Source organism: Enoplosus armatus, chromosome 13 (genome assembly GCF_043641665.1).
Source record: "Enoplosus armatus isolate fEnoArm2 chromosome 13, fEnoArm2.hap1, whole genome shotgun sequence".
Classification (NCBI taxonomy): Eukaryota; Metazoa; Chordata; class Actinopteri; order Centrarchiformes; family Enoplosidae; genus Enoplosus; species Enoplosus armatus.
In genome coordinates, this window is record NC_092192.1 from 889,419 (window position 1) to 904,437 (window position 15,019).

General features: G+C 34.2%; 2 protein-coding genes across 3 annotated transcripts; one reads left to right on the plus strand and one right to left on the minus strand.

Annotated features, from left to right (window-relative positions):
* Positions 1–3,218: 3,218 nt before the first annotated feature.
* On the minus strand, positions 3,219–5,528 carry rnasekb (ribonuclease, RNase K b). Its single transcript, XM_070917651.1, has 3 exons — positions 5,348–5,528; positions 3,848–3,930; positions 3,219–3,503 (listed from the first exon to the last, which is right to left on the minus strand). Exons 1-3 carry the CDS (start codon positions 5,423–5,425, stop codon positions 3,359–3,361), a joined length of 306 nt encoding a protein of 101 aa, XP_070773752.1. The 5' UTR covers positions 5,426–5,528; the 3' UTR covers positions 3,219–3,358.
* A 215-nt stretch (positions 5,529–5,743) lies between these two features.
* On the plus strand, positions 5,744–15,019 carry bacc1 (BPTF associated chromatin complex component 1). 2 transcript variants are annotated; one of them, XM_070917324.1, is made up of 6 exons: positions 5,744–5,978; positions 6,525–6,619; positions 6,798–6,899; positions 7,752–7,966; positions 8,062–8,166; positions 13,310–15,019. In XM_070917324.1, exons 1-6 carry the CDS (start codon positions 5,958–5,960, stop codon positions 13,372–13,374), a joined length of 603 nt encoding a protein of 200 aa, XP_070773425.1. In that variant the 5' UTR covers positions 5,744–5,957; the 3' UTR covers positions 13,375–15,019. The 2 variants fall into 2 exon arrangements, with proteins under 2 accessions (XP_070773425.1, XP_070773426.1); XM_070917325.1 differs by lacking the exon at positions 6,798–6,899.

The following is a 15,019-nucleotide window of genomic DNA, read 5'->3' on the forward strand; positions in this document are numbered from 1 at the left end:
CAGTGTGATATATATTGAAGTAGCGTCTGCATGTCATCGACAACTGACTGTCAAATCAAATAAAGAAAGTACGATTCAAAAACATTCTGACAATATTTATTGTTGCTTTACATTGAACTCTACAGATATATAACACTGTAGAAGTGTATAATGTTCTTCTCTCGTTAAGTAACAGAAGGGCTGCATTTCAAAATAAGATTTGAAATCCCTTCATAATGTATTGATTATAGGTCCGGGTCCGTATAGGACCGTCATAGGACCGTCATAGGACATATGGCCCTTCTGATTGTAAATTCTGACGGGGCGCTTCTACTTTAACCGGCGCAGCTTTTCTAGTCTTCGCGGCGCTGGTTCAGCGGCTCAGGAAACTCACAGACCAACTGCATACGAGTTACGCCAGCCCACGTGACGCTGCTCAGCCAATCAAATCTGTGCAGGTGAGAGGTGAGTGACAGATGAGAAGACGAGGTAACGACACAGGGAGAGAGAGACTGCTGAGTCAACATGTGAAACAGTTCACAAAGAAAAAGGGAAACTCAGCTGCTGCTACACTTTATTTTGTTTTTCTAAAATTAAACACTTTGTTTTAAGAGGCACAATTTTTCAAAAGCTATTTTATTTATTTTCTCTATTTTATTTTTAAATGCAGCCCTTCTTTTAGTTAATGAGAGAAGAACATTATACACTTCTACAGTATCATATATCTGTAGAGTTCAATGTAAAGCAACAATAAATATAGTCAGAATGTTTTTGAATTGTACTTTCTTTACTTGATTTGACAGTCAGTTGTTGACGACATGCAGACATGTAAACATGCAGACATGTAAACATGTAAACATGCAGACATGTAAACATGCAGACATGCAGACATGTAAACATGCAGACATGCCGACATGTAAACATGTAAACATGCAGACATGTAAACATGCAGACATGTAAACATGCAGACATGTAAACATGCAGACATGTAAACATGTAAACATGCAGACATGTAAACATGCAGAAATGCAGACATGTAAACATGCAGACATGTAAACATGTAAACATGCAGACATGTAAACATGCAGACATGCAGACATGTAAACATGTAAACATGCAGACATGTAAACATGCAGACATGTAAACATGTAAACATGTAAACATGCAGACATGTAAACATGTAAACATGCAGACATGTAAACATGCAGACATGCAGACATGTAAACATGTAAACAAGCAGACATGCAGAGTTCACACCTGGACGGTTACGTGACACCGGGCAGACTGGTAGCCAAATCGCGCCAAAAAAAGTGAAACTAAAAACGTCTATAAAACTTATATTAACGGTCAAAACAACACAAAACAGCTTGTTAACATAATAATAATAATAATAATAATAAACAGTTAACGATTTCAACATAAATGGCTCAATTTCCAAAGAAAACAAGACGACATCACACAGCTCAGCCTCCGCGACGTGAAGCAGCAGACGGATATAATGCGGAGCTACGGAAGCCACACAGGAAAAAACAATAAAATAACGTTAAATAAAAATAACTCACTGAGATAAAATTCACAAATACTCAACATAACCATTAAATGATAAATACAATTCACAAACATGAATTGGAAATAATAATTAATAAAGTGCATTTTTAACTTTTTAACTTTTTAACAAGCAGAACTTGACTGCGTCTGTAGTTTATGTGACAAATGAAGACCTTGAACCAGTTGGACCCGTTTGTCCAGCAGCCGCCATGAAAACAGGAACACAGTCACGACATTAACAACTCTGCACAGTTTAGTGTTTGTTGTCATGAATGTGATTAATGACCTTGTTTCTCCTTAGATTCATTTCTCAAAGGATGCTCAATCAAGTCTTTAATTATATAATATAATATAATACTCACTGTTTCCTTTTCTTTACGGCTGAACAGTGGACTTTCACTTTCATGTTGAACAAAGTTCAACTACAGTATTTTGTCATTGTGCTGCAGTTGTGCTAATGAAGTTTTGCCTCAGTCTGTAAAATCTAGAATAGAGTTTAAAATCCTTCTCCTGACCTACAAAGCTCTTACTGGTCAGGCACCATCATATCTTAAAGAGCTCATGGTACCCTATTACCCGACTAGAGCACTGCGCTCCCAGAGTGCAGGGTTGTTCTGGTTCCTAAAGTCTCCAAAAGCAGAACAGGAGCCAGAGCCTTCAGCTATCAAGTTCCTCTCCTGTGGAATCGGCTCCCAGTTTGGGTCCGGGAGGCAGACACACTCTCTACTTTTAAGAGTAGGCTTAAAACTTTGCTTTTTGATCAGGCTTATAGTTAAGGGCTGGCTCAGGCCTGCCTGGACCAGCCCCTAGTTATGCTGCTATAGGCCTACACTGCTGGGAGACTTCCCATGATGCACTGAGCTTTCCTCCTCTCCCTCTCCATCTTTGCACATTCATCACAGTCCAATGCATGTTACTAACTTTATATCTTTGTGCTTTGTCGTCTCGCAGGTTCCTGTGGATCGTGGTCCTGGTACGCCTGGCTGCTGCTGCCATGGGCCTGCCTGACTCTCATCACTACAGTTATTATTATTATTCTTCGTAGTTCTGTTATTAATCACATCTCAGGTGTTATTACAGTTGTAACTACTATTATCAGTCATATTTCCATTATCACAGTTGCTATGGCTGCTGCTGGTGCTGCCATACATCTCTGTTCTCAGTTCCTGCCCCCCCACTACATCTAATTTTCCTAAAATGATTCACTTAATGAATGTACTTTACAAGAGACGTCAGACCAAACTTCATGCAAATAAAGATCAATTTCCAAAATTCTAAAAGTGAAGACTATAATCTTCTCGTTTTTAAACACACTCACTTTATTGCAAAGGATTATCCACCATAATTTAATACTCACATTAAACAGTTTGACCCACAGTAGCATTGATGACAAACAGCCTGAACACACTTTACTTTGACATTTTCATTTCTTCTGAAAGTCGACTTCCTGTCAGCAGCTCTGTGGAATCGACACCTCGATGTTTGAATGATAAAATGCTGTCGGGGGGGATTTAAACCAACTGACAGAAAACACTTTCTAATTATTTCTGAAGCCAGAGTGAATCAACGTTTTCATGAAGAAAGAAATGATGTAATGTTTCATCCAACAACAACAACAACAACAACAACAACAACAACAAACACATTGAAGGTTTTCACCTTAAAATAAATAACTCAGCCTGACACCCCCCCCCCCCCCCCTCCCAGCTGCTGATTGGTCCACTATAAAAGGAAGTTGTGTGACACCAACGTAAACTTTGTGGACAGAAAATGAGCTCCAGCTGGTGTCAGGTCCTCGGGGGGTCAGAGGTCGGGCCACGGCTGCGGCTCCTTATGTGACCATGTACTCCTGCCGCTTGTTGAGCCGGACCTGGCAGAGCGACACGGCGCCCACCGCCACGTAGACGGCGGCGGCGATGAAGCAGTTGATGCCGACCTGGTTGTACAGACCGTAGATGTTCTGAGGAGGATTTTTACTGCAGGAGAGAAGAGAAGTCTGTTACAGGCGAAGAAATACACAGTTAAGTGTTGTCAGGACTGTAGCTGAGCATCGATTTAATTATCCATTAGTTTGCAGATTATTTTCCTGATCCATCCTTTTGTCTACAAAATGTCTGAAAACAGGGAGTTCACTTTGTTTAACTACAGAGATGTTGTTACAAAGAAATCAGATCTTCATGTTTTAGAAGCTGAAGGATGTTTCTGCGTCTTTCGATTGAAAAAAGTGACTAAAATGTTTATTTGATGAATAAAATAGCTGAAGAATTTTCTGAGATTTGACAGCCAACAGACTTCCTGTCCATGTTTCATGACGACTCACTCGTTACGAATGTCCTCCTCAGTGAACGGGACGTCCTCGATCAACACGGCCGACTTCGCGCTGAAGAAGATTCCCAACATGGCCTGCAAGAAAACAACAGCACGTCAGAACAGAGAGGCTCAACATGAGGCCCGGGGACACAGCGGAGGACACAGGATGTGTTGGATTATTACAGTACAATGTAATGTAAAGTATCGAGTATCAAAACATTTCTAATGACACGAAGCGGGAAACACAAAGGGGAAAAAAGAATCAATAACCTGTTGGACCTCTATTGGTAATCACTGAGGATCTCGTATAAACGCTCGACAGAGAAATATGTTTCATGAGCTCTTAAACACATGTTGTGGCTTCTTTATGTTCAGCTCTTCTGGTGAACAATCTGCCAATGAAAAGGTCTTTAAATGTTCGTCTGTTAAAGTGACAGAAATGAACCGTTTAGTGTATAAAATAGAGCTGAAACCAACGATTGTCTTCATGTTCAATGAATCTGTCTTCTGTTGACAGATTTCTTATTTGGATAAAACATCAGATGTTCAAACTGTGTGTCAGAGTTGAAAATCTGAGAAATGTTTCTTTTCTCTTACTCACAGAGACAAACTCCCCTTTTTATGTTATTGACATCTCTCACAGTAAACTGAATGTAGACGACGAATATTAAAAAGAAATACATGAATCCATAATGTAACGTGAGTCGTTGTATTTCATGGTGTGTTTCTCTCTTCAACATTAGTTGATCTGGTTTATTTCTGTTGAAGGAAAAACGGACTTCCTGCTCTGAAACATCACGAGGGCAGAAAGAAGAGTCACATGATTCTTTGAAGCGGAATTTTCTGCCTCTCGAGTTCCTAAATTCAAACGCTAAAGAGATAAAAAGGATCTTCTTAACGAACCTGTTCATCATCAGTGAACCGACGGTGCACACTTTAATATTTGATCATCAGCTGATCAATAATCCTGATGTGCTGATCAATAACTACACGAACCTAGGCAGATATGAGAAACGTGTCTGTAATATTATAATATTCCGTCTGTCTGATTGAACGACACGGTTTCATGCATGTTCATGATAAAGACTTTGATCAGCTGTTCCTCCTCATCCTCAGTGGTGCGACCATTCATTTGACTGAAAAACCAGACTTTAGCCGCCTCCATTCCGTTAATTACACAGGGACCGATGTTTAGTACAAACTCAATGATCATACTAACGGTGTATTGATTGCTAGTCGTATTGACTAACGTATATTAGCTTGGCCTCCTTGGGCTCCGTCTATTTACCGCAGAAGGCTTTGTGTTCATGGATTACTTTGTGACAGCTGGTCCGTGTTTGATCCTTTTGAGGATCTCACGAACTTCAACGAATCATAAAAATCACTTCACGGAGAAATCCGACATTTGTCTTCAACGGAAACATCAACGTTTCCACGAACAGTCCGCTAGCGAATAACCATCATTCCAGGAAATAGTCGGCTCCCGCTGCCAGAGATCCATATGTCTTACCAGCATGATGACTCCCCAGATGCTGATCACTATCCCGCACGCGGCCATCTTCGGCCCGCAGAACAGAAGCGACGGCATGTTGTGATCGGGCCGATCGATCAGTCAGAAGCTGCTTCAACGTTTGATTCACTAAACTGAGAAATGTTCCATCGAAGGACGACGGAGCCTCACGGTCAGCTGATCCTCATCACTCGGATTTACTCGGTGAAATTCGATAACTCTCGTGACCCGCTGCGCAGCGACCAGTGAAAACGTCCAATGCGACACGCCCCGCCTTTTCCTGTAAGACTGGCCAATGGCGTTCAACTTCCAAAGTCGCGCAACATTCCCTTTATCCCGTCTACCTTTGTTGTACGATATTTATATTTTTTCTTCTGAATATGTAAAATATTAATTATTCCGGATTGATTCACGGTGTCTAATCGGACGCGGATCCTCCAAAGCTTCGTTTTTAGAAATCTTGCCGAGGTCTCTATGGAAGCCCGCTAACGACAGCGAGCTAGCTAACGTTACAGTAGCTAACTTTAGCTAGCAGCTAGCTGTGTATTTACGTGTTATTGTTTTGATCGAAGAACAAGTTTAAAAAAAGAGCTTCAACTCCGTTACCGAAATGACGTCAGCGTCTGCAAAGGTAAGTTCTCACCTGTTTATAGGAGACTCACTCATAAGAGAACGGGCAGTGTGCATTAAACCGGATCTGTTTAGAGAGCAGGTCACAGAGCTGTACACAAAACTCCACTCAGAAATCTGTTCGTTTTACGCCTTTGTTTATGGCACAGATATAGACTTCATGAAAAGTGCTTTAGCTTTTTTTAGAAATTTATTAGAATCCATCAGTAGATTCGGCATATATTTAATGTACCAAACATATAATATTAAAATAGAAATCCAAACTTTACTGATTACTTGCAGTGTTGTGAGTCCCCCTAATTACAATATTCAGTTATGTTAAAAGTGCTGCTGGATGGATCTGGTTTTGCGCAGACTTTAGTAGAAGACCCTCATGATTTGTAAAGAGTCTTGAGTAAATGATGATTAGCAATGCAGCATCTGAGGATTCCTGCTGACATCACATATACAACACGTGTTTCCTTTTGCACTCCGTCTGTTGACTTCCATCACTTTAACCTTTAATGTTGCTCTCAACCAAACCAACACACGATCGTCTTCACTGCAGGTGGGGGAGATTTTCTCAGCAGCAGGAGCTGCCTTCACCAAGTTGGGAGAGCTGACCATGCAGCTGCACCCGGTGTCAGACTCCAGCCCTGCAGGGTGAGACACACACACACACACACTCATACTCATGAGTGTTTCTCTGGCTGAGCCAACAGTCTGCTCACATAACTGACATGAAAACAATATCTAGATATGACTCTTGTAAATCAACACAAATGCATGTATTAGTTAATTTATCAATATAAGTATAAAGTGACTCTGTCTTCGCCCTCAGAGCCAAATGGACGGAGACGGAGATCGAGATGCTGCGTTTGGCAGTACGTCGATTCGGAGACGACCTCAACAACATCAGCACTGTGATCAAAGAGCGCACTGTGTAAGTTCATCATTCATGATGTCATGAAGATATTCTTAATGGGTTTTTAAAAAGGTAAAGCTTGCAGGGAGGGTTTGGCAACATGTTAGTCTGTACAGAAAACCCATTCAAAATCTTATCTTAATCTATTAGAATCAGAATCAGAAACTGTTTATTGCCAAGTAACATACATTACAAGGAATTTGCCGTTTCAGTTTGTAACATTTACCTGCAACTTAATTTGAAATGAATCATTTTAAACTGAAACTTCAGGGCTGTTCATGGTCATTGGTTTAGTTTTTTAGTTTTTTATTACACACCTTTTTTAATAATCAGTGATCTTTAGAGCTGCTGTTTCCTTTGGACAGAGCCAGGCTAGCTGTTTCCCTCTGTTTCCAGTCTCTATGCTAAGCTAAGCTAACCAGCTGCTGGCTGTTGCTTCATATTTAGCGTACAGACAGAGTGGTATGAATCAGAAAAATGTCAAAATCTTCGAGAAACGTTCAAGTTCTTTATTGTCATGTGACGAACCAGCAAAATCTAGTTAGAATCTAATGAAATGAATAAAATATAACACTGTGGTAGCCTGGTGAATAAATGTATAAACTGTAATGTAAATATATCATATATAGTAAATGTATGTACACAATATACTGTGATGACAAACAATAATAAATCTATATACTGATGTAAACAGTAAGTGGAGCCAGGGAAGTAGAATGTGTGTACACTACCAGTAAGTGAAGTGGAAGTACAGCAGTAGTATAAAGTAGTAATGAGACATGATGCACTTAATGTGTTCAGTCCAGTTGTTGTTAGATCAGCTGACTGCAGGGTCGACTGCTGATTGGCTGCATGTGTCTTCTTCTGCAGAGCTCAGATAAAGAGCACGGTGAAGAGGAAGTTGTACGAGGACAGCAGAGTCCCTATTTCCTCTGAATCCCCGAAGAAGACCGTCAAGAAAACCGCCGTCACTATGACGCCGGCTCCCGCCATGATTGCCGTGCCAACCTCACAGGTTGTCGTGGCGACCGGCATGCAGAGCAGCCCCTCTCTGGCCCCTCCCATCAAGAAACAGAAGACGGCAGGTGAGACACAACGGGAAGTGACTTCTGTCCAATCAGATGCAGACGTGACGGTGACACCCCTCCTCCCTCTCCCCTCCCCCTCCTCCCCCCTGCAGACGTGACGCTCAGTGCTCTGAACGACTCGGACGTGAACAGCGACCTGGTGGACATCGAAGGACTCGGCGACGGCTCTTCCAACAAGAAACTCAACTTTGACCAAGGTACAGCTCACTCATGCCTCATATAAGCATTTCATATAGAAACATTTCATATAGAAACATTTCATATAGATATATTCATTATAGAAACATTTCATATAGAAACATTTCATATAGAAACATTCATTATAGAAACATTTCATATAGAAACACTTCATAGAGAAACATTCATAATAGAAACATTTCATATAGAAACATTCATTATAGAAACATTTCATATAGAAATATTCATTATAGAAACATTCATTATAGAAACATTTCATATAGAAATATTCATTATAGAAACACTTCATATAGAAACATTCATTATAGAAACACTTCATATAGAAACATTCATTATAGAAACACTTCATATAGAAACATTTCATATAGAAACACTTCATATAGAAACATTCATTATAGAAACATTTCATATCGAAATATTAATTATAGAAACATTTCATATAGAAACATTCATTATAGAAACACTTCATATAGAAACATTTCATATAGAAATATTCATTATAGAAACACTTCATATAGAAACATTTCATATAGAAACATTTCATATGGAAACATTCATTATAGAAACATTTCATATAGAAATATTCATTATAGAAACATTTCATATAGAAACATTTCATATAGAGACATTCATTATAGAAACATGTCATATAGAAACATTAATTATAGAAACATTTCATATAGAAATATTAATTATAGAAACATTTCATATCGAAATATTCATTATAGAAACATTTCATATAGAAACATTTCATATTGAAACATTCATTATAGAAACATTTCATATAGAAACATTCATTATAGAAACATTTCATATCGAAATATTAATTATAGAAACACTTCATATAGAAATATTCATTATAGAAACACTTCATATAGAAACATTTCATATAGAAATATTCATTATAGAAACATTTCATATAGAAACATTTCATATAGAAACATTTCATATGGAAACATTCATTATAGAAACATTTCATATAGAAACATTAATTATAGAAACATTTCATATAGAAACACTTCATATAGAAACATTCATTATAGAAACATTTCATATAGAAATATTCATTATAGAAACATTTCATATAGAAACATTTCATATAGAAACATTCATTATAGAAACATTTCATATAGAAATATTCATTATAGAAACATTTCATATAGAAACATTAATTATAGAAACACTTCATATAGAAATATTCATTATAGAAACACTTCATATAGAAACATTTCATATAGAAACATTTCATATAGAAACATTCATTATAGAAACATTCATTATAGAAACATTTCATATAGAAATATTCATTATAGAAACATTCATTATAGAAACATTTCATATAGAAATATTCATTATAGAAACACTTCATATAGAAACATTCATTATAGAAACATTTCATATAGAAACATTCATTATAGAAACATTTCATATAGAAATATTCATTATAGAAACACTTCATATAGAAACATTTCATATAGAAATATTCATTATAGAAACATTTCATATAGAAATATTCATTATAGAAACACTTCATATGGAAACATTCATTATAGAAACACTTCATATAGAAACATTCATTATAGAAACATTTCATATAGAAACATTTCGTATAGAAATATTCATTATAGAAACACTTCATATAGAAACATTAATTATAGAAACATTTCATATAGAAATATTCATTATAGAAACATTTCATATAGAAACATTTCATATAGAAATATTCATTATAGAAACATTTCATATAGAAATATTCATATAGAAACATTCATAATAGAAACATTTCATATAGAAATATTCATTATAGAAACATTTCATATAGAAATATTCATATAGAAACATTCATTATAGAAACATTTCATATAGAAACATTCATTATAGAAACACTTCATATAGAAACATTCATTATAGAAACATTTCATATAGAAACACTTCATATAGAAACATTCATTATAGAAACACTTCATATAGAAACATTCATTATAGAAACATTTCATATAGAAATATTCATTATAGAAACATTTCATATAGAAACATTCATATGGAAACATTTCATATAGAAACATTAATTATAGAAACACTTCATAGAGAAACATTCATTATAGAAACATTTCATATAGAAACACTTCATATAGAAACATTTCATATAGAAATATTCATTATAGAAACATTTCATATAGAGATATTCATATAGAAACATTCATTATAGAAACATTTCATATAGAAACACTTCATATAGAAACATTCATTATAGAAACACTTCATATAGAAACATTCATTATAGAAACATTTCATATAGAAATATTCATTATAGAAACACTTCATATAGAAACATTTCATATAGAAACATTTCATATAGAAACACTTCATATAGAAACATTTCATATAGAAATATTCATTATAGAAACACTTCATATAGAAACATTCATTATAGAAACATTTCATATAGAAACATTTCGTATAGAAATATTCATTATAGAAACACTTCATATAGAAACATTCATTATAGAAACACTTCATATAGAAACATTCATTATAGAAACATTTCATATAGAAACATTTCGTATAGAAATATTCATTATAGAAACACTTCATATAGAAACATTCATTATAGAAACATTTCATATAGAAACATTCATTATAGAAACATTTCATATATAAATATTCATTATAGAAACACTTCATATAGAAACATTCATTATAGAAACATTTCATATAGAAACACTTCATATAGAAACATTCATTATAGAAACATTTCATATAGAAATATTCATTATAGAAACATTTCATATAGAAACATTTCATATAGAAACATTCATTATAGAAACATTTCATATAGAAATATTCATTATAGAAACATTTCATATAGAAACATTTCATATAGAAATATTCATTATAGAAACATTTCATATAGAAATATTCATATAGAAACATTCATTATAGAAACATTTCATATAGAAACACTTCATATAGAAACACTTCATATAGAAACATTTCATATAGAAATATTCATTATAGAAACATTTCATATAGAAATATTCATTATAGAAACACTTCATATAGAAACATTCATTATAGAAACATTTCATATAGAAATATTCATTATAGAAACACTTCATATAGAAACATTCATTATAGAAACATTTCATATAGAAACATTAATTATAGAAACATTTCGTATAGAAACATTTCATAAAGAAATATTCATTATAGAAACATTTCGTATAGAAACATTTCGTATAGAAACATTCATTATAGAAAATTTCATATAGAAATATCATTATAGAAACACTTCATATAGAAACATTTCATATAGAAACATTTCATATAGAAATATTAATTATAGAAACATTTCGTATAGAAACATTTCATAAAGAAATATTCATTATAGAAACATTTCATAAAGAAATATTCATTATAGAACCATTTCATATAGAAATATTAATTATAGAAACATTTCGTATAGAAACATTTCGTATAGAAACATTTCATATAGAAACATTCATTATAGAAACATTTCATATAGAAACATTCATATAGAAATATTCATTGTAGAAACATTTCATATAGAAACATTTCATAAAGGAAATATTCATTATAGAAACATTTCATATAGAAATATCATTATAGAAACATTTCATATAGAAACATTCATTATAGAAACATTTCATATAGAAACATTAATTATAGAAACACTTCATATAGAAACATTCATTGTAGAAACATTTCATATAGAAACATTTCATATAGAAATATTCATTAAAGAAACATTTCATATAGAAACATTTCATATAGAAATATTCATTAAAGAAAAATTTCATATAGAAACATTTCATATAGAAATAATCATTATAGAAACATTTCATATAGAAACATTCATTATAGAAACATTTCATATAGAAACATTTCATAAAGGAAATATTCATTATAGAAACATTAATTATAGAAACATTTCGTATAGAAACATTTCATAAAGAAATATTCATTATAGAAACATTTCGTATAGAAACATTTCGTATAGAAACATTCATTATAGAAACATTTCATATAGAAATATCATTATAGAAACACTTCATATAGAAACATTTCATATAGAAACATTTCATATAGAAATATTAATTATAGAAACATTTCGTATAGAAACATTTCATAAAGAAATATTCATTATAGAAACATTTCATAAAGAAATATTCATATAGAACCATTTCATATAGAAATATTAATTATAGAAACATTTCGTATAGAAACATTTCATATAGAAACATTCATTATAGAAACATTTCATATAGAAACATTCATATAGAAATATTCATTGTAGAAACATTTCATATAGAAACATTTCATATAGAAACATTTCATAAAGGAAATATTCATTATAGAAACATTTCATATAGAAATATAATTATAGAAACATTTCATATAGAAACATTCATTATAGAAACATTTCATATAGAAACATTAATTATAGAAACACTTCATATAGAAACATTCATTGTAGAAACATTTCATATAGAAACATTTCATATAGAAATATTCATTAAAGAAACATTTCATATAGAAACATTTCATATATAAATATTCATTATAGAAACATTTCTTATTGAAATATTTATCATATAATATTTCTTATTGAAACATTTATTATAGAAACCCATTTAATAATTATTAATAAAGTAAACAGGCCCTTTTGTAATCTCTCTGAGCCCTTGACTCAATTAAAACAAAGAAAAGCAGCAAATCACCACATTTGAGAAGCAGGAACCAGGAAGTGTTTGTCAGCTTTACAAGAAAGGTGTCACATTTAAGACTTTTACGACCTTTTTAATGCACAGAATGATGTTTAATACCACTTTATTTATATAGCACCAAGTCACAACTAAAGTTATCTCATGACACTTTACATGTAGAGCAGGTCCAGACTGAACTCTTTATAATAATATTATACCGCTCAATGTATGAAAGTATGATGGAAAAGAATGATTTATTGTACTTTAGACCCACAGATCTGTTTGTTTGTGGAAATTATTTTTAAGAAGGACAAACTCAGGACTCCGTTTTAGTTTTGCTCTGAACACAAACGCCTGAATTGCACTAACACACTGTTTGAACTGTTGAAGCCAGAACCTTGATCTGTTTCCTCAGAGAGCCTGAACCTGGACTCCAGCCTCATCATGAACTCCAGTGACCTGCCCCTCCTGTCCCGCTGACCTTTGACCTGTCAGCCGACTCCCATCCTGCAGCATCACGTCGAGCCGCCTCTCAAACACGTATACTTTTCTTTTTTCACGACGGCTCTCCTTCTGTTTCCTGACGGTCACCAGTCAACATTTAAATAACTCATGATTCTCACTTCGAGTTTCAAAAACACAAAGACGTTTAGTGGAAAATGTTACTTTGGATCAAAACATTTGAATAGTGACGATAAGTAGTTGAAGACGGCAGCTTGTGACGGATGAACTGCAGGTCAGGTTTTGGTGTGTTGCTTTTTGTGGCAGAATTATGTTTTTTATAATTGAGTTTTAGTTTCAGGCCAGTTTCTGAGTTCTGAAAAGTTTTAGAAATCTGACGAAAAGTCCCCGAAAAAGGACTGAAAGGAAACTGTCGGTTTCTTACGTCCCATCTGTCATCATGAAGAATAATGTGGAGCCACAGATCAGTGCCGAACTTCATCTGCTTTAAAGTGTGAAAACGAAACGAGGACGTCGGGGGGGAATGAGTTGATAACTCACTCAAGCTGATGGTTTAGTGAATTATTGAGCATCGATCAGTGTGATGCTCTCATGTATTACCACCTTTACATCTTAAAGATGTTTTAAAACACTTCCTGCTGTTCTGAAGACTCTTCAAACCGTCTTCTGCACGACGAAACAAAACATTAACCCGATTCTCGAGCTGCAGCTGTTAGCTGTTATTAGTGATTCTGAGTTTTAGTGTCTCGGTACAAAATACAATATATAAAACCAAAACACAATCTTGACAAACTATGAAACAAGCTAAATATGAACTAGTTATTTTGTATGAAAATATAAAATTTTGGAAACCAACATCAATATAGCATATATAACATTTTTTTAAATGTAGGTTCATCTTGTACAAAAACGGGTTAAAAATCTATTTTATTTGTGCAGTAAAATATTTTTTCATCCAGATTCTGGAAACATGTTCAAAACAGCAGGAAGTGTCTTCAATCCGCCAAAGATCACCACGTCTTTATTTTGTTGTGACCAGTAACAAACTGGACAAGTCCTCTGGAAGCTTCTGCAGCTTTAAACACAATTGAACAGACAAAACTCTGACGTTTATCCCCAAATCAAAGTGTGTCGAGTCCACAGAACGATCTCGTTGATCACAGTTTCCCCCTGAGCCTCACCAGGACTTTAAAGTGTTATTCTATATTTTTCTTAATGTTAAATAAACCTCATGTTGAGACTCAAACCAGCAACCTGTCAGTCCGTCCTGTCTCACTTCCTGTCTGTGGCTCTCAGCCCATTGGTTCCTACTGAAGACGTCAATCTTTAAAAACTCCTCACAAATGTATAGTTTCATGTTTAAAAGTCAGTCATTCCCTCAAACAGCTGCTGGCTGTAGTTTTGATCAAACAGGAGGAAATAGTGCATCTGTTGGGGACTATTTTCAGTTTTTAATAGTTTTTGGACAACAGTGGTTTGAATCTGCACGAGATTTGTTGACAACAAGGAAAATGTAGAACATCTCCAGACTTCTCCTTCAAACTGTCTCCTGATAGCTGGCGATCATGTTTGTAGCTGCCGCGAGTTAGAAAATTTTAATCGATCAGTGGCTGTGATGTAAAAACACTGTATTGATTATGTTAAGTAAAAAACTAAACTCAGA

Bases quoted from the DNA above. Each gene is read 5' to 3' on its own strand.
- rnasekb (XM_070917651.1), bottom strand. From the start codon at position 5,425: ATGCCGTCGCTTCTGTTCTGCGGGCCGAAGATGGCCGCGTGCGGGATA. The intron at 3,931-5,347 runs GTAAGACATATG...GTTTTCTTGCAG, and splicing joins TCTGGGGAGTCATCATGCTG to GCCATGTTGGGAATCTTCTT. The intron at 3,504-3,847 runs GTGAGTCGTCAT...TCTCTCCTGCAG, and splicing joins GAGGAGGACATTCGTAACGA to TAAAAATCCTCCTCAGAACA.
- bacc1 (XM_070917324.1), top strand. From the start codon at position 5,958: ATGACGTCAGCGTCTGCAAAG. The intron at 5,979-6,524 runs GTAAGTTCTCAC...TCTTCACTGCAG, and splicing joins TGACGTCAGCGTCTGCAAAG to GTGGGGGAGATTTTCTCAGC. The intron at 6,900-7,751 runs GTAAGTTCATCA...CTTCTTCTGCAG, and splicing joins GTGATCAAAGAGCGCACTGT to AGCTCAGATAAAGAGCACGG.